Source organism: Ornithorhynchus anatinus, chromosome 8, assembly GCF_004115215.2.
Source record: "Ornithorhynchus anatinus isolate Pmale09 chromosome 8, mOrnAna1.pri.v4, whole genome shotgun sequence".
NCBI classification, from domain to species: Eukaryota; Metazoa; Chordata; class Mammalia; order Monotremata; family Ornithorhynchidae; genus Ornithorhynchus; species Ornithorhynchus anatinus.
In genome coordinates, this window is record NC_041735.1 from 70,812,723 (window position 1) to 70,831,382 (window position 18,660).

At 51.7% G+C, this 18,660-nt stretch overlaps 1 protein-coding gene across 2 annotated transcripts in view; it reads right to left on the reverse strand.

The window, feature by feature from the left end:
• Positions 1-323: 323 nt before the first annotated feature.
• CFAP69 (cilia and flagella associated protein 69) overlaps positions 324-18,660 on the reverse strand; it is a 50,916-nt gene continuing 32,579 nt past the window's right edge. For both annotated transcript variants that reach the window (XM_029070052.2, XM_029070051.2), the window contains exons 14-23: positions 17,326-17,450; positions 16,416-16,534; positions 15,487-15,568; positions 14,004-14,196; positions 9,444-9,581; positions 6,721-6,797; positions 5,738-5,935; positions 4,797-4,883; positions 2,413-2,517; positions 324-636 (exon numbers count right to left, since the gene is read on the reverse strand). In XM_029070052.2, the coding sequence (XP_028925885.1) occupies positions 466-636; positions 2,413-2,517; positions 4,797-4,883; positions 5,738-5,935; positions 6,721-6,797; positions 9,444-9,581; positions 14,004-14,196; positions 15,487-15,568; positions 16,416-16,534; positions 17,326-17,450 (1,295 nt within the window). In that variant the 3' untranslated portion in view covers positions 324-465. The remainder of the gene's footprint in view (positions 637-2,412; positions 2,518-4,796; positions 4,884-5,737; positions 5,936-6,720; positions 6,798-9,443; positions 9,582-14,003; positions 14,197-15,486; positions 15,569-16,415; positions 16,535-17,325; positions 17,451-18,660) is intronic.

Genomic DNA, 18,660 nt, shown 5'->3' on the forward strand with positions numbered 1-18,660 from the left:
GACCTGACCACCCTGGTGTGTCCCCGAGCTGCGCTGGGCCGCGATTCTCTCCCCTCTCCGCCCCACTGTCCAGCACATCTCATTAACAGGACAGGCCCTCAGGGTTTCATTTCCACCATCAGTCCCAAGACCAGGCTTTCCTTCCTGAGCCCCAGTAGCGATCATCACACCTAAGGACTGAATTCAATGTGGGGCGGACAAAGTTCTGCCTCTCGTCTCCCTCTACCATCAACCATTTCCCGCCTCCACAAGGCAAGTGGATCCCCGCCTTTCTGGAAATTCTCATCACTCACATCTGTGATGCAAATGAAATCCCAAACTTGTTCAGTGTCATAACTTTTATTCTTGTCTCGAACCAAAGGACTGTAGCCCAGTAACCCGGATCCTGGGTCCGCGGCCCATCCCGCAGCCTAAAGTCGCCGTAATCCATTTCCCACGGTCCCCATGGCCCGAGGCCGTTTGACTCTACAGACTCGGGTCCTTCTTTGGCGGATCCGCCAGCTGGGCTCCTCGGACCTTTTGCAGAGCCCCTCCTCGAACGGGCAATGTTTTCAGTGCGATGTCTGTGCCGGCGAGGGTGCCCCCCGTGAGCCGGGTAGGCGTGCTCTCCACCGTCACTAGCCGGCCCGGGGCCACCTGGAAGATCAGAGGGGGAACCCGGTTGGAGAGTTGCTTCCCCTCCCGCACCAGTGAGGAGAGCTCTGGGCTCAAGGCTCCTGGGAAAACATGATGCCCAACCTGAGGTATGGGCTCCGGTGCCATAAAGGGGAGTGCTGGGGCCCGGGTCGGTCAGTTATGAGATGAAGCAGGGAGATGGAGGAGGTGATGACCCGTGACCTTGATTCATGCATTCAATCATATTCATTGAGTGCTCACTGTGTGCAAAACACTGTACTAAGCGCTTGTAATAGGGATGATGCCACACACACATGAGCCGTGCCCGAGCGGCTTTGGGTGCCAGTTCCAGGAGGGGTGGGCTAGACTGGAGGGGCCCTGCAGGGTGAACCAGCCTGGACTGGGACCCTGGGCTTGCTCTAAGTGGAAGGGAAGTTCAACACTAAGATTCCTGAGCAATTCAGAAGTAAGCAGTTTCAACTCCTACGCCCTTCCTGTGCCCAACCCACCCCCTATTACTGCTGAAAGCCCAACACGGGCACATGCCCCACAGTGGGCAGGCGGCACAGGCCTGGGAGTCAGGGGACCTGGGTTTTCATCCTGGTACTGCCATTCGCCAACTATGTAACCTTGAATAAGTCACCTCACTGCTCTGGTCCTCAGTTTCCTCATTTGTAAAATGGGGATTCAGTACCCAATCTCTCTTCCATTTAGACTGTGAATCCCCTGCGTGACAGGGACTGCTTCCAATCTGGTGATCTTAAATCCGTTCCAGTGCTTAGTACAGTGCTTGGCACAGAGTGAGTGCTTAACAAATACCTCAACTGTTCTTATTTTTCCACAGCTCTCTTCGTCCCTGCGAGGCAGCAGCACCCATGGTGACCAAGAGGGCCATAGGATAATATTAAGAGCCTGACTGGAAAAGAGGGAGTTCTGTGTATGAGGGCACCGAGGGCATAGACACCATGGGTCTGCTCTGGAGCTCCAACACCTGAATCCCAGCCCCACCTGCCCTGTCCCTGAAGCCCTGCATCCTGGACTCCAGCACCCCAGTGCGCTGCTGCCTTGTCCCTGAGGCCCCCGTGTCCCGGAGCCCAGTGCCCCAGTGGTCAGCTGACCTGTCCTTGAAGCTCCTGTGTCCCGGAACCCAGCACCCCAGCTCCAAGCTGCTCTGTCCCCAGAGCTCCCACAAACCCAGACCTCGGCGTCCCAGTGGCCAGCTGCCCTGTCCCTGAAGCCCCCGCATCCTGGACCCCAGTGTCCCAGTGCTCGGCTGTCCTGTCCTCAAAGCTCCTGCAGCCCCGTGCCAAGCTGCCCTCTTCCCGAAACTCCCATATCCTGGACCTCAGTCCCTGTCTCCAAAGCAGCACGGCTTAGTGGAAAGAGCGGGGGCTTGGGAGTCAGAGGATGTGGGTTCTAATCCCTCCTCCACCACTTGTCTGCTGTGTGACCTTGGGCAAGTCACTTAACTTCTCTGTGCCTCAGTTACCTCATCTGTAAAATGGGGATTAAGACTGTGAGCCGTGTGTGGGCAACCCAATTACCTTGTGTCTACCTCAGTGCTTAGATCAGTGCTTGGCACATAGAAAGCACTTAACAAACACCATAATTATTATTATCATTATTATAAAGCCCCCGCGTCCTGGACCCCAGAGCCCCAGCACCCAGCTGCCCTGTCCCTGAAGCCCCGCTGGAGCCTCAAGCCGGGAGCCAGGGCTGGGAGACAGAAAGCACAAATCTGATGAAAGCCCAATGCTGGGATGAGTGACGCTGGCCAGATCAATACGTTCTGCTTACAGTGGTATTGAGCCCTTCGATGTTCGTCGGATGGACTATGGCACTTGGGGGCCGGCCCTGGGATCTGGAAGCCGCGGCGGCCTTCTCCTGGAGTTTCTTTGCTCTCTGTGGAAAGAGAAATGAGGAGAAGAAAACATTGTCATTATTTCTCTTCTTCCTCCTCCTTTTTCTTCTCCTCCACCACCACCACCCCATCCCCGGCTGTGAGTGACCAAAGATCCTGGTTGTGTGTCGGCAGGGCCGCATTAACCAAAGCCCAGGCTTGGGGCTCGGCCACCTCACTGGGGCCTTTGAGGTGGCCTGTGATTCAGATGTCATGAATAGCTCTGGGTGATGACATCGGTATGGTGTCACTGGGGATGTGGGATGTGTGGAGGGATTATCAGGGGGAGCAGGAGGCCCCCCACTATGGCCAAATGGCATTTCCTGGTGAGACTCCCCTACCTGCTCCCTCTCCACATTTCACCCGGCCACTTGCTCCCCGGATGGCGAAGGCCGCTACGGGGTGGGGAGTTGCGGGGGAGGAAAGGCGGCAAGAGAGCCCTCCTATTCCCCCCTCTTACAGCAACACTCCACGGTGCAGTGGGGCAGCCCCCCAGTGAGTAAAAACACAGACACGGTCACCTCAGCTCCCCCAGAGGTTTCTGGGTTTCCATTTCACCTAATCGCCAAATAGCCTCTGTAACACCACTTACTACTTAATGACCTCCAGAACCAAGAAATCAATTGAGAGGAATAGCTGGGGGAGGGAAATGGGGAAAGGTAATTTGTGTTAATCACTAGCCCCTCCTCACGCCCAGAGAAGGAGGAGGAGGAGGTGGTTGAAGGGGTGGTGAACAAGCCCAGGCCCTCCACCCTGCTGGGGTGAACTCTGGGGTATTTGTGTGAGGGGGACACATGGAGGCTCTCTTCCCTTACGCTGCCCATTCCGTGAAACTTAAAGGACAGTATTCTCTTTAAGAACCAGCTGCGTCCGCTGGGCTGCCTTGCAGTGGCCATTTTGAAAAGGCCATCATCTTCACGCCTCAAGCAGGGTCATGCTACTAAGGACAAAAAGGAGTGCAATTCTGGGGGTTGGCTGAGGCCTTAAGATGAAGTCCTGTTAGTCACTGTGTCAGTCTCCTCTGTGTCAACTATGAACTTGGCCGTGTACCCCTTAAACACCCACTCCAGCTTCACAATACCTATTTAAACATTCTTCTGTGTTACTATTTCCTCTATCCTTAATCTATTTTAATGTCTTTCTCCCCCTGGAGACTAAAAGACCATATGGATAGGGATTGCATCTACTAACTGTTGTACTTTCCCAGGTGTTTAGTGCAGCGCTTTGCACACAGTAAGCACTCAATAAATACCACTGATTGATTGATTGATTGATAATCCGGCTCTGCCTGTTGGGGCATGGCTTCTCACTGTCCCTCGATCTCATCTATCTTGCCGCTGACCTCTGTCAGCCACATCCTGCCTCTGGCCTGGAATGGCCTCCTTCTTTATATCTGACAGACCATCCCTCTCCCCACCTTCAAAGCCTTACTAAAGGCACATCTCCTACAAGAGGCCTTCCCCTACTAGGCCCTCATTTCCACTTCTCCAACTCCCTTGTGCATCGCTCTTGCACTTGGATTTGCTTCCTTTATTCACCCCTTCTTTAGGTCCACAGCAATTTTTATTTACTTATGTTAATGTCTACCTCCCCCTGTAGGATGTAAGCCTGTTGTATGCAGGGAACATGTCTATCAACTCCGTTAGATTGTACTATCCTAAGAGCTTAGAACAGTGCTCTGCACGTGGTAAGCACTCAATAAATAAACGGTTGATCGACTCTCACCCTGCACCACATATATACCCACAGGACCAGAGAGAGAGACACACACACAGACATACACAGACACACACACACATACACCTACATAAACACACACATGGGATGGGGAGGCAGACACACAAATACACATATGCACAGGACCTGGGGCTGACCGCATACAGAGAAAATGGGAAGGTGAGGACCCCACATCCCCCGACCATACGTCAGGGAATCAGAGAGGTGGATACACACACACGTATGGATCGGGGGTGGAAGTGGTGCCTTGCATTGCAGCCCTCTGGGACCACCCGCCCACCCCTGATGCAGTCCCACCTGCAGACCGGAGCAGTCCGTGGGAGAAGCTTGAGGCAAGGAGCCTCCCCTGGTGCCAGGGCTGCATTGTCTCATGATGTCAACCTCAGGCCAGACTTGGGTAAGTCTCAGTGCTCCCTGGAGACTGCGGAAGGCTCCTTCATGGTGGAGTCTGGGGTCATCTCCCAACTTTCCTGCCACCCAACAGCCTCTCCAACCAAGGTCCTTCCCGCCCATCCTGCCCTGCAGGCAGCCCTCAGCCTCCTACCTTTAGAGCTTTATAGTTGGACGTACGAGACACAAAATCCTCCCATGACTTGCTGGCCAGCTCTCTCTGCTTGTGAGTGGCCTGAATCTACAATGACAAGTGCATGTGTGAGTCACTGAAAATGCACGGTCATTTCAACTAAAACACATGAGCCCAATGTGTGGGGATGTTCTGAGCGACTTGGTTCAGGGTCAACATAATAGGGGTGGGTTCTGGGTGACTAGGTCTGGATGTCAGGCCTTGGGTGGGGAGGGGTTCTGGAAACCTAGGTCCAGTGCCAGACTGTGGACAGGCTGGGTGTTCCTGGTTCTCCAGGTGTCTAGTTTCAGGTCACCATCTGATCCTGGGCATAATTCAGAGCAGTTCATGATCCATTTAAACACCTCGGACCTCACTGGACAACACAAGATAGAATCCAGCTCATGAGGAATAATTCCCTCCCCATCCCACTCCCTTCCTCTCAAAGCTGGTATTCAGAGCTCCTTCATAGGGTCGTTACTGGACCAGATATCACGTAGGATGAGAGACCCCAACTCCAATGGTGAATTCCCTCCATTTCAGGCATTCTGCATGTTTATATCCCCCAGACTCAAATTGCTTTCACAATGCAGGCACGTGGCAGCTCCATGGTATGGTGGGGAAGCAGGTTTAGGGGTGAGGGTCGGGAGGGATTGATGGACACTGGGCATAGAATCTGGGTTGGAGCCCTGCCAGGCCTGCCTACACCGCTTTGGGCAGGGAGTCACTGGACTAGCCCCGGGCTGTGATCACCGCCCCCGTCCCAGAGAGGGAGAGGAGAATGCAGGAGCCCTGTCCCAGCAGGTGGATTCAAGCCCGTAGCTCAGGCCACCCCTGGGAAAATCCCTTGGGAAAGCCCCATCCTCACCTTCCTGTAGGTGAGCCCCCATCCACCCAGGAAGTGGTCCCCGAGCCCGGCTGACCTTGGTGTAAACTTTCCGTTCTTCCTGCATATCGTGGTGTCGCTGGCTTTCAACCATCTCCGTTTGCAGAGCGGCGACCATTTTCCCAACATTCTCTGATGCCTCCGTGATAGCCTCCAGAGTTTCCCTGTCAGCCGTCACTGGCCTGAACTCCTCCACTCTTAGCTCATTGCTTATTTCATCCCAAATCTCCCCGATCTTAAAGAGAGAGAGCTAAGTTGGCCGGGCAGCTTCCCACCTTCTCTCTGTATGGGGTCTGGAACACCTCCAGATGGTCCCTGTGGTTCTGGCTGAGGCCAGGATCCCTTCCCCCTCCCAGTAGCCGAGCCACTGGGATGCCAGTTCTGCAGGAGGTATCCTCTAATGGACTACAGGGGCCACACACCCCCGGAAGGTTGCTGGAGTCTGGGAGGGAGAGACTGGCTCTGTTGGCAGCATTGCCTCCAAACAGCCTCTCATTTGCCAGGACAGCAGCCTGTACAAGGAACAGCTCAGGGTTTGAGGCCTGGGCCCATGCACTGGGAAGGGTGTATTCATGTATTATACATGCCCATGCATGCATGTGACCATGCATGTACATGCAGGGCCATCCATGTACATTAATTACTTCACATGTATTTTTGGACAGACCCTCACTCCCCAGGAGTTGCCGTTGACAGGATGCCTGGCACCTTGAGGCCGGCAGCACTGCCCAGGCCGGGGGTGGGGCTGGCCAGGACCCAGATGGGTCTGGGACCCTGCAGCCTGCATCCAGAGGATGGGGCCTTCTGGGAAGCCCTGACACCAGAATGACGGAGGAACTGCAGAAGAGAGGGAAAGCGGATGGACATCAGAGAACAGATCCTGGGACAAAGGAATCTGAATGAAAGCAGCATAAGCCCCACCGGGCCCAGCCCAGCTCCGGACCAGCCAGGAACAGAAGCCATGGGCATGAACAAGAGCCCTCCCGCAGCCTGGGAGATGACCATAATGGAGATTCTTACCTTCAAATCCAGGTATCTGTGGATGACACAGAGTGTGACAAAGTCTTCTGCAGACAGACCCGGCAAGTTTTCAAAATCTAAACAGGTTCAGAGAAACAAATTGTCATGAGCCTGGCATTCCTATCCTAGGTGACTTTCCATCTGGCTCAGAGGGCCTGGGTCTGCTGTGGGCAGGGAATGTGTCTGTTTATTGTTGTATTGTACTCTCCCAAGGGCTTTGTACAGTGCTCTGCACACATTATGTGCTCAAGAGATCGAGTCCTAGGGAAGCAGAAAGGGGAGGCCGGGGATCGGAACCTTTCCCAGGACTCTGCTGGCTGGACAGTGGGAAGACAGCTCCGCAGGGAGCAGAATCCAGACTCTTTCAAACTCTCGTGTCCCAGCCGATCAATCCATCAGTCGACCCTATTTGAGTGCTTACTGTGTGCAGGGTACTGTTGCGGAGAACTTGGAAGAGTACAATAAAGCAGATCTGGTAGACCTATTCCCTGCCCACAAGGAATTTACAATCTAGAGTTGCAGAAATAGAGTTGCAGAGTTGCAGATGATAGTTGCCGACAATAGTAACTGTAGTATTTGTTAAGCGTTTACTACATGTTGAGGATTGGGCAAAGCGCTGGGGTAGATACAAGAAAATCAGGTCCCACGTGGGGCTCACAGTCTAAGTAGGAAGGAGAATAGGTATAGGATCTCCATTTTGCAGATGAGAGAACTGAGGCACAAAAAAGTTAAGTGACTTTCCCAAGGTCACACAGCAGGTTCATGGCTGAGCAGAGATCAGTACCCAGTTCTCTGACTTTCTTTCTTTCATTCTTTCATTCATTCATTCATTCATTCATTCATTCATTCATATTTATTGAGCACTCACTGTGTGCAGAGCACTGTACTAAGGGCTTGGGAAAATACAGTACAAAAATAAACAGATTTATTTCCTGCCCACAGTGAGCTAACAGTCTAGAGGTGGGGAGACAGACATCTATACAAATAAATAAAATTACAGATATGTACATAAATGCTGTGGGGCTGGGAGGTGGGGGAAGAGCAAAGGGAGCAAGTCAGGGTGATGCAGAAGGGAGTAGGAGAGGAGGATAAGTGGGGCTTAGTCTGGGAAGGCCTCTTGGAGGAGATGAGGGTTTGCATGGGGGGAGAGTAACTGTCTGGCGGATTTGAGGAGGGAGGGTATTCCAGGCCAGAAGTAGGATTGTGGGTCAGGGTTCGGGGGCAAGACAGGCGAGATTCAGGCACAGTGAGAAAGTTAGCAATAGAGGAGCGAAGTGTGCGGGTTGGGTTGTAGAAGGAGAGAAGCGAGGTGAGGTAGGAGGGGGTAAGGTGTTAGAGTGCTTAAAAGCCAACGGAGAGGAGTTTTTGTTTGATACGGAGGTTGATGGAAAACCACTGGAGTGTTTTGAGGAGCGGGCTGATGTCCTGAATGCTTTTGTAGAAAAATGATCTGGGCAGCATAGTGAAGTATGGACTGGAGTGGGGAGAGACAGGAGCCTGGAAGGTTGGCAAGAAGGTTATTGCAGTAATCCAGGCAGGATAAAATGAGTGATTGTATTAATATGGTAGCAGTTTGAATGGAGAGGAAAGGGCAGATTTTAGCAATGTTGTGAAGGTGGGACTGACAGGATTTGGCAACAGACCAGTGCTTTTTTCCCTTGGCCATGCTGTTTCTCAAATAACAATAATAATAATAATCATAATATTTGTTATGCGCTTACTATATACGAAGCACTGTTCTAAGCACTGGGGTACTTACAAGATATTTAGTTGGGCACACTCCCTATCCCACATGAGGCTCACACTCTAAACAGAGGGAGCAAGATCTAATTCCCACTTTTACTGATGAGGAAACTGAAGCTCAGAGAAGTTAAGCGACGTGCCCGAGGTCTCACGGCTTACAAGTGGCAGAGCCAGGATTAGAACCCAGGTTCCGCGCCTCCCAGGCCTGGGCTATCTCCACTAGGCCATGCTGCTTTCCATATGCACTTAGGTACATAAGTGTATATGCACATATGTGCTGTGGGGCTGAGAGTGGGGCGATGAAAGGATTCAAGGAGAGGGAATAGGAGAAATGAGGGCTTAGTCAGGCAAGGCCCAAGATGGGTCATTTGGGAATGAGCATTCAATAAATAGTGTTCATTGAGCATCTTCAGTGGGTAGGATGTGGTCCTGCACGCCTATTACAGAGCAAAGGGTGTAGTCCTAGGCACCTATTGTGACGTGCAAGGTGCCGTCCTAAGTGTAGGCAGGTAAAGGAATAAGTAATGGAGCGATCCAAATAGATTTTTTTTCTCAAGTCCTGGCTCCTTCCAGCCTGGAGAGAGGAACCTTCCATCCCCAGCCTTCTCAGACAGAAAATCATCATTAAACTGGGCAGCCTGGGCTGTCGGGCTGCTACGCTGAGGCCTTGGTAATGTCAGTCTCCTGGATCCCTGGCCTACTCCTTGCCCTCCTGCTGTGCTCCCTTAAGGTCAGCCAGGGTAGATTCCTCTGATGCCTCCCTCGCCCCCGCCCACCACCGGCCCTCCGCCGCCCAGGTACAGGCTGGGGCGCCAAGTCTCCCACTGGTCTTGGGAGCAGAGGGGGGCTCCGGGTCTCAGCAGCCTGTGGGAGCAGGCCAAGCTACTGCATCTCAACCCACACGGGGCAGGCCGGGGCTGTATGTATCAGTCCCCCGGTGGGGGGGGGGGGGGCAGGCTGGGGCCCACGGGGCTACTTACCCAGTTTCCCCAGCACAACATAAATCTTGGCCCTGATGTTCTCAGAGACATCCAGGATGGCGGCTGTGGGGCAGTTGGCTGGCATTGGAATGACTGCTTGTTCCTCCTGGAAACTGGTCACCAGTGGTTTCTTGGCATCTAACCATGGGTCGACATGGGCAGAGCAAGAGGAAAAGGTGAGCTAGGAGACGTTCGTCGACCCAGGGTTCATTCATTCAATTGTATTTCTCGAGGTTACTGTGTGCAAAACACTCTATTAAGAGTTTGGGAGAGGATGATATAATAATAAACAGACACAGTCCCTGCCCACAACAAGCTTATGGTCTAGAGGGGAAGACAGACATTAATGGAAATAACTTACGGATATGGACATAAGTGCTGTGAGGCTGAGAGGGGGTGGTGAACGAAGGGAGCAAGCCAGGGAGACAAGGTACCCTGAATCACCACAAGGAACCCTGCATCCCCACAGTTCTACGTGTAGAGAGAAACTTGTTCCATGGTTCCCTTTGGCAGAGCAATCCAGAAAGCCGTGTTGGCTTCATCTCCTCAGGGCTGCCGCATGGCCGATCACCCGACGCTCCTTCAGCGCAGGATTCTGCCAGGGGACAATTCATGCGCTATCCCATTCGTGTGCCCGGTGCCATGTAACGGAGCTTCCCCGGACCACAGCCATTCTGCCCAGACAGATGTGGGTGCCACACGGTGTTGGGAGAACTTCCCTTAATCCTCCCAAGGGCTCCCAGTAGTAATAATAGCTTCTTCTCCTCCCTCATCGACACCCATGCCCGTCACCCCCGCCGATTGTTCCGGACCTTTAACTCTCTCCTTAGGCCCCCTGTTCCTCCCCCTCCCCCATCTCTCACCCCTAATGATCTGGCCACCTATTTCCTCACGAAAATCAACACGATCAGGTCTGAGCTCCCCAAAGTCATCCCTCCGCCTCTCCCCTCCCCCCCAACAACCCCCTCCCCTACTTTCCCATCCTTCCCTGCAGTATCCTCAGAGGAGATCTCCTCCCTCCTCGCAAGTGCCACCCCCTCCCCCTGCGCCTCGGACCCCATTCCCTCTCACCTTCTTAAAACCATCGCCCCTGCCCTCCTCCCTTCCTTAACTTCTATTTTTAACCACTCAATCTCCAAGGGCTCCTTCCCCTCTGCCTTCAAACACGCCCACGTCTCCCCCATCCTAAAAAAACCCGCTCTTGACCCCACTTCCCCCTCCAGTTATCGTCCTATCTCCCTACTACCCTTCCTTTCCAAAATCTTAGAACGAGTCGTCTACAATCGATGCCTAGAATTCCTTAACTCCCATTCTCTCCTAGACCCCCTCCGATCTGGCTTCCGTCCCCTCCACTCTACCGAGACTGCTCTCTCTAAGGTCACCCATGACCTCCTTCTTGCCAAATCCAATGGCTCCTACTCCATTCTGATCCTCCTTGACCTCTCTGCTGCCTTTGACACTGTCGACCATCCCCTCCTCCTCCGTACCTTATCTCACCTTGGCTTCACGGACTCTGTCCTCTCCTGGTTCTCCTCTTACCTCTCTGGCCGATCATTCTCGGTCTCCTACGCTGGAGCCTCCTCCCCCTCCCATCCTTTAACTGTTGGAGTTCCTCAAGGGTCAGTTCTTGGCCCTCTTCTGTTCTCCATTTACACTCACTCCCTCGGTGAACTCATTCGCTCTCACGGCTTTGACTACCATCTCTACGCAGATGACACGCAGATCTACATCTCCGCCCCTGTCCTCTCCCCCTCCCTTCAGGCTCGCATCTCCTCCTGCCTCCGGGACGTCTCCACCTGGATGTCTGCCCGCCACCTAAAACTCAACATGAGCGAGACTGAGCTCCTCATCTTCCCTCCCAAGCCCGGTCCGCTCCCAGACTTCTCCGTCACCGTGGATGGCACGACCATCCTTCCCGTCCCGCAGGCCCGCAATCTCGGTGTCATCCTTGACTCGTCCCTCTCGTTCACCCCACACATCCTATCCGTTACCAAGACCTGCCGGTTTCACCTCTACAATATCGCCAAGATCCGCCCTTTCCTCTCCACCCAAACGGCTACCTTACTATTACGGGCTCTCGTTATATCCCGGCTAGACTACTGTGTCGGCCTTCTCTCTGACCTCCCTTCCTCCTCTCTCGCCCCGCTCCGGTCTATTCTTCACTCCGCTGCCCGGCTCATCTTCCTGCAGAAACGATCTGGGCATGTCACTCCCCTTCTTAAACAACTCCAGTGGTTGCCTATCGACCTCCGCTCCAAACAAAAACTCCTCACTCTGGGCTTCAAGGCTCTCCATCACCTTGCCCCTTCCTACCTCTCCTCCCTTCTCTCTTTCTACCGCCCACCCCGCACGCTCCGCTCCTCTGCCGCCCACCTCCTCACCGTCCCTCGGTCTCGCCTATCCCGACGTCGACCCCTGGGTCACGTCCTCCCGCGGTCCCGGAACGCCCTCCCTCCTCACCTCCGCCAAACTGATTCTCTTTCCCTCTTCAAAACCTTACTTAAAAATCACCTCCTCCAAGAGGCCTTCCCAGACTGAGCTCCTCTTCCCCCTCTACTCCCTCTGCCATCCCCCCTTTACCTCTCCGCAGCTAAAGCCTCATTTTCCCCTTTTCCCTCTGCTCCTCCACCTCTCCCTTCCCATCCCCACAGCACTGTACCCGTCCACTCAACTGTATATATTTTCGTTACCCTATTTATTTTGTTAATGAATTGTACATCGCCTTGATTCTATTTAGTTGCCATTGTTTTTACGAGATGTTCTTCCCCTTGACGCTGTTTAGTGCCATTGTTCTTGTCTGTCCGTCTCCCCCGATTAGACTGTAAGCCCGTCAAACGGCAGGGACTGTCTCTATCTGTTGCCGACCTGTTCATCCCAAGCGCTTAGTACAGTGCTCTGCACATAGTAAGCGCTCAATAAAATACTATTGAATGAATAATAGCATTTACTAAATGCTGACTTTGTGCAGAGAACTGGGAAACAGTTTACAAATGGGACTCGGGCTCAGACCCTGTCACTCAAGGGGCTCCTAATCCATCCCCCTGTTGTGGGGAGTAGCTTGTGATGTTCAGGAGAGCCCACCCTTGGCCAGGAAAGAACATACTCTCAAAAACACCGAGTACACAAAATCCTCCTCCCTTCAGGGGGCTGACTCCTCCCCTGGGGCTGCCTGAACAATGAAGTGATCATTCACAATGAAGTAATAATTCTGCTTCGTTTCTGCCACCTAGGCCACGAAGCACCACAGTTTGGTTCTCCAGATCAGAAATGAACAAACAGCAAAGACAAGATGACGGAAAAACCCTGTCCATTTCAGACACGTTTCAGAAACTGGAAGGTGCGAGAAAGAAAGTTTTTCCATTTTAAAGCCCGACTGCTCACTGTCATGCTAAAGTTGAAGTGAAACCACGAGGACACTTCCCAGTCTTCACTTCATTCTTAGAGCATTAGTCACAGACAAGGTAAAAAACCTTGCATTAGGAATGTGGGGCAAGGCCTGGCCCTTGGCTGAGGCCTAAAACTGAACCAGATCAAAACATCGTGGGCAGAGCCCTGAGGCCTAGGACAAAGTCCCTGAGTCCCTCCCCTACCCCCCCCCCCCCTCTTTTTCCCCTTCCCTTCCCCCACAGGGTCGGGTGTCCTTTCCATTCACCCAGGCTTATAGAGACGGTCAGGGGCCCAGTGATCTCCTCAGCCTCTCTTGCACTAGTAGAGGAAGCTTTCCTGCCGGAAGCAGCCCCACAAAAGGGATGGCGTCTTGGGTATCCCTTACTAGCAACCCCTAACGAACCCCTAACCCCTAACCGCTGGGTGGTTTAGCACATTTCTAAATCGAGTCCTTGGTCTAGTCTAGAGCTTCCTCACTCCTGTCAGGGTGCGGATTTCCACACAGTTTCACACTGTGTTCAGGCTGGGCGCTGGCGGGACCTGGGGAAAGTTCAACTAACAAGCTGAGTGATCGCATGATAATAATGTTGGTATTTGTTAAGTGCTTACTATGTGCAGAGCACTGTTCTAAGCGCTGGGGTAAACACAGGGGAATCAGGTTGTCCCACGTGGGGCTCACAGTCTTAATCCCCATTTTACAGATGAGGGAACTGAGGCACAGAGAAGTTAAGTGACTTGCCCACAGTCACACAGCTGACAAGTGGCAGAGCTGGGATTCGAACTCATGAGCCCTGACTCCAAAGCCCGTGCTCTTTCCACTGCGCCACGCTGCTTCTCACAGCATGATGCTGTGGTGCTGGAAGAAAGAGCTTGTGCACTTGTGCAAGGTGGACAGGTAGAACTGGGGAAGACTATAACCAAGCTTGCCTTAACTTGCAAAGGTGCTACGAGAGACTGTCCGCTGGGACAACTGTGGAAGGAGAAGTGGGAAGGGATGAAAGACGCTCTCTGGGGACTGGAGTTTAACTGGAGGGAGGAAGGAGAAGAGGGGAGAAGCTACTGGGCTACCGGAGTCTGAAGCAGGGAGGAGGCCCTTGAGAGATGCTGACCTTCCCATGAGCACGTTTGCTGGTCCCCCGGTCCAATTAGCTTGGAAACTGCGAACGGACTCACCGATGATTTTCCCGTCTCGATCCCGTTTCACTCCCAGTTCTATCTCTTCCTGCCTCCACAGCTTGATCAGAAGGCTAGCAGCCGTCTGGTCATTGACCCCTCGCCACGCGTTGATGTGCGCGGTAGTTTTGGGATTGTCACAAAATTCCACCATTATCCCAAGGATGAGATTACACAGGTTTTTGTAGTTCAACTTCATTGGGAAAAGAGAGAGAGAAATTGCAAACACACGTTCGTTGAAGAGTTGCTTGCTGACCACAAATCATGTTTTCATGTATCAGTAATACACCTTTTCTGAGTTTCTTATGAAGAAACCCCAAATTAAACACCTTCCGGGACAATTACCCATTCAAATGAAGAGAAATCATAACACACAGTGTAGTGTGATAGACTCCGCACCTAACAAAGTAAAATGATAAAAGACCAAACTATGATGATTTCAATGTAGTCTTGGGATCAGATAAACTAACAGTCACAGGGGAAACGTTCAGGCTGGTGTAAATTCAGCCTATGCAGCATTGCTAGTGAACCCCTAGCTGTGTAGGTAGGGGACTGGTACTGGGAAAGTCTCGCAGGAACAATCTCTTGAACATCAATGATACTTTTTGAGTGCTTACTGTGGGTGCAAGAGCACTGAACTAAGGGCTTGGCAGAGTACAATACAACAGAGTTGGTAGACTTGTTCTTTGCCCACAGTGAATTTAGGCTCTAGGGGGGAGACGGACGTTAATACAATTATATAATTTATATATGATTTACAGACATGTAAATAAGCGCTCTGGGGTTGAGGGTGAGGTGAATATCAAATGCCCAAAGGTCACAGATTCAAGTGCGTAGATGACGTAGAAGGGAGAACAATAAGAACTGGAATATTTTTACCTTCGGGTAAGACGCTTCTCTTTATTTTTTCCCATTAACCATTGCCTTCATCTCCCCTCCTCATGTGTACTCTGGGTCTGGACCCTAGCCCCACCTACTAACCATTACCTTCATCTCCCCTCACTGTACACACTCTGGGTCTGGGCCCTGGCCCTACCCACTGTTCAGGACCAGAGAGTCTGTCTGGTGCTGTTTTTCCCCACAGTGGGCATTCGATGGACTTGCTTACAGAGTACAGTTTATTGTTGGAAAATTTCCCCATCAAACCTGAATTGCACTTCAAAGAGCCAAAGCTCTTCTCCTGCTTCTCAACTGGGCATGTGCACAACTCTCGAGCCACGGTCCCCCCGCCTTCTCCATGGGCATGCGCACATCTCCAGAACTGTGCTCATCCCATCCCTTACCTGGGTACATGCACAACTCTGGTACCAAGTTGCCCACGTTTTTCAGGCCTGGGAGGCTTCAGCCTAGAACAACCCTCCAGGGAGGTCTGTTTCTAGTGAAGAGCTGAGCTACTTCTCAATATTCAAGAAACCCTCATGGGATAGGGTGGGTTTTTTGGGGTGGTTTTTTTTTTTTTGGTGTGTATTAGGACAATACTCACTGCCAGCAAATCCAGAAGGAGAAAAATGCCCTCCTTTTCGAGAAAGTAGTCCTCCATGGGATAGCATCCCAGAATACAACACCTGAAGTAGAATGAGCTCAGTTTTAAGGTTTTGTTTAGGAACTGGCCAGACAGTCAAACAATCAGTCAGTAGGAGGTATTGAGCATATGGACAGCAATGAACTAAGTGTCTGGAGAGTATGATGGTAGCGTTCAAAGGGCCTGCACTCTTAGGGGGGAGCCAGACCCGATAAATCGATAAATGATCAGAGGAAGAAGCAAGTAGGATGATGCACAGGGGAATGTATAATTGGGTACATGAGTGCTACAGGTGCCCGTGATTGCTGTCACTTGGCGGAAGGAAAATTAATTGGCAAAAGCCTTCTGGAGGAGGTGAAGTTTCAGGCTTACAAGTATTTGGATATTATTTTAATGTTATTGCAATAACAGCTCTACAGATCTTTAAAAAATCCCCCAGGTGAGCCAGGGGAGCGCTGGGGAGCCCAGCCAGCCCTTCTGCAGGTAGACTACGTTTGCTCAGACCAATCTTATGTGAACCCTCTGGGTTCATTCCACTTGGGGTCGCCCTGGCAAGCAATGTGGCCTAGTAGAAAGAGCATAAGCCTGGGAGTCAGAGGACTAGGCCTCTGCCCTTTGCTTGCCGTGTGACCTCTGGGCCTCAGTCTCCTCATTTATAAAATGGGGATCAAATATTTGCTTTCCTTTCTTCTTAGACTGTGAGCCCCATCTGGGACAGGGATAGTGTCTGAACAGGTTATCCTGTATCTGCCCCAGTGCTTAATACAGTGCTTGTCACATAATAAGTGTTTAACAAATACTGAACTTGTTATTATTATTATTACTACTGGAGGGGGTAGCTGGGGTTCACTGGGGGCCTCCAATCGTTGTTGGTAAAATTCCTCACTCACCACAGTCCATCCAGTGTACTAAGAAGAAGTCGATTATGCTCTAATCCACTCTGGAACTTCTTAGGGTCCATTTTCATTAGGTGGAGAAGGATGTCTACTCCGTCCGTACCTAAGATTTCCTGTTCCCGGGAGAGTTATTAGAATCATACCCTGGAAATGAATACATGGTCTCCTTTTCTCCTCCCCCCTGTTCTAAACTTGAAAGAACAGCAGGGTGTTCTTTTCAACAGTTTGCTTTGAAAGTTGTAGTTATCCCATCTCTACTATTTGTAACTTAAATGATCTGAAAACTCTGTCACCATGGTGGGCCTGTTGAAAGGGCAACATGTCTGGGAAACTGCCCACTTTCCTCAGTTAGCCATACTCTTCACTTCCTCGGCCTTCGGTCGGTGAGTACAGGCTCCCATGCCTCCCAGTACCAAGATAAGTAGGCACCCATTGAACCTTGCTGGTGATGGGCTGCAAATTAACAAGAGGAAATAGTTCCCCCAGCAAGGGGTAGAATTCCTTCCTGCAGGAAACTCTACAGGGAGGTTTAGATAAATCTGTGGATGGGAGATCCATGCTGGATCACCAGAGAGGAAGTTAGAGGTGTTAGATGGTCCAGAGCTAGATTGCTGACAAAAGGGAGGCTGGGATGAAGAGGGGAGTTTGGATGTTGGATGGTCCATCCCTAACCACGAGGGTGGATGTTGGAGGGCAACTATCACAGAAGCCCCCCCCAAGGGTTCTTATTCTGCCATTGGATTGGACAGGATGGTCTTTTGGACTGATCCAGTAATAGCCTTGCTTAGATTCTTCCTTTCTTATATGTTCAAGACAGCAAAAATGTCTCCAGTTTGAAATGGTTCCTAGACTAATAGGACACTGGAAAGTAGCGGTCCAGTAGCCCAGACCGTCAGTCCCCCACCTTCCTCGGAAGATGGTTTTCACACAGCCCGGACAAGATGAGCAGGGCATCGGCTTGAATCTCTAAAACAATTGTGTCGTCTTTCTCCTTGGCTTTCTCTTTGCTGGTGGTCCCTTTCAAGATTCCTGGGGGCGGGGGAGAGTGAAAGAAGTTGAAATGAAGCATTGTTTGTAAACAAGCATTTTGAATCTACTTTATCCCACATGTTCACTTTCAGAACCTCATCAGAAAAAAATCACCAAGTCCAGGGGCCAGGCCAGTGGATGTAGGCTTTCGCGAGCACTTTCAGCTCCAAGCGCTCGGCATCTCCGGCCCACACTTCTGGTTCGTTCCAGTACGGTGCCTAGCTCCTGCCAGTTGGGCCCACCAGAGCACACCTCCAACTGGCCTGTATTCCCAATAGACCCTGCGGGCCCCAGAGGCTGCTCAGAAGGGGGAGATGTCTATGAGAGGTTCTTGTATTAGTCCAGATTGGCAAAACTTGTTGGGGGAGGGGTAAGGGCAAAGGCTCATGGGGTGGAAGTGTGTTAGGGATGTGGACAGATTAAGGCTCAAGTCTGAACATGTTGGCGACAGCTAGATAAACTCTGCATGCCTGGCATCACTTAGGTGCAGGTTAATTCTCAAAGAAAATCAGGTGCAGCAACAGTTGAAAGCACACTGTTTGTGTGTCACCGCTTACACTGTTCCTATCTGGCAAAGAGTTCACAGCCTGATGTTCTGCCCATAGTGGTCCCTTGCGTTGTTCCCCCATACGCATTTGGCAAGGGACTGGTATTGACCTGTTCCATACTTTCTGCTGCCTAACTGAGCCTCTGTGAGGTTAGATTGTTTCTCTGGGTGGGGCAGGTTCTATGCTTGCCCCATTCAAGGAGGCTCTGGGTCACTTGCCTGCCAGCTTCCTACTGTGCTGCAACGGATTTTCCTCGTGACTTGACCGGAGCATGACTTGCCCTTTGTAAAATCGACTCCAGGTGTGCAGAGCTTATCTGTGATGGTCACAGACGGGTTCAGACTTGAGCCACCTTGGCCAGTGGCACCACATCCCGAAAGCACTTCATCTCATGAGGCTTTGCTCACCCTTTTTGCCAACAGTGGGTCCTTCCCCAGCCTGGTTCCTGTGGATGGGGAGAGAAACCTGAAACTCCAGACTGTAAGTTTGTTGTGGACAAGGAACAAATCTACCCACTCTGTTGTATTGTACTCTCCCTAGTGCTTAATACAGTGCTCTGCACACATGGACAACACACAATGGCTCAATAAATGCCATTGATTGACTGATATCTTAGAGAAGAGCTCTAGGGAAAACTGGAGGTCTGCACTTAAATCAACCGA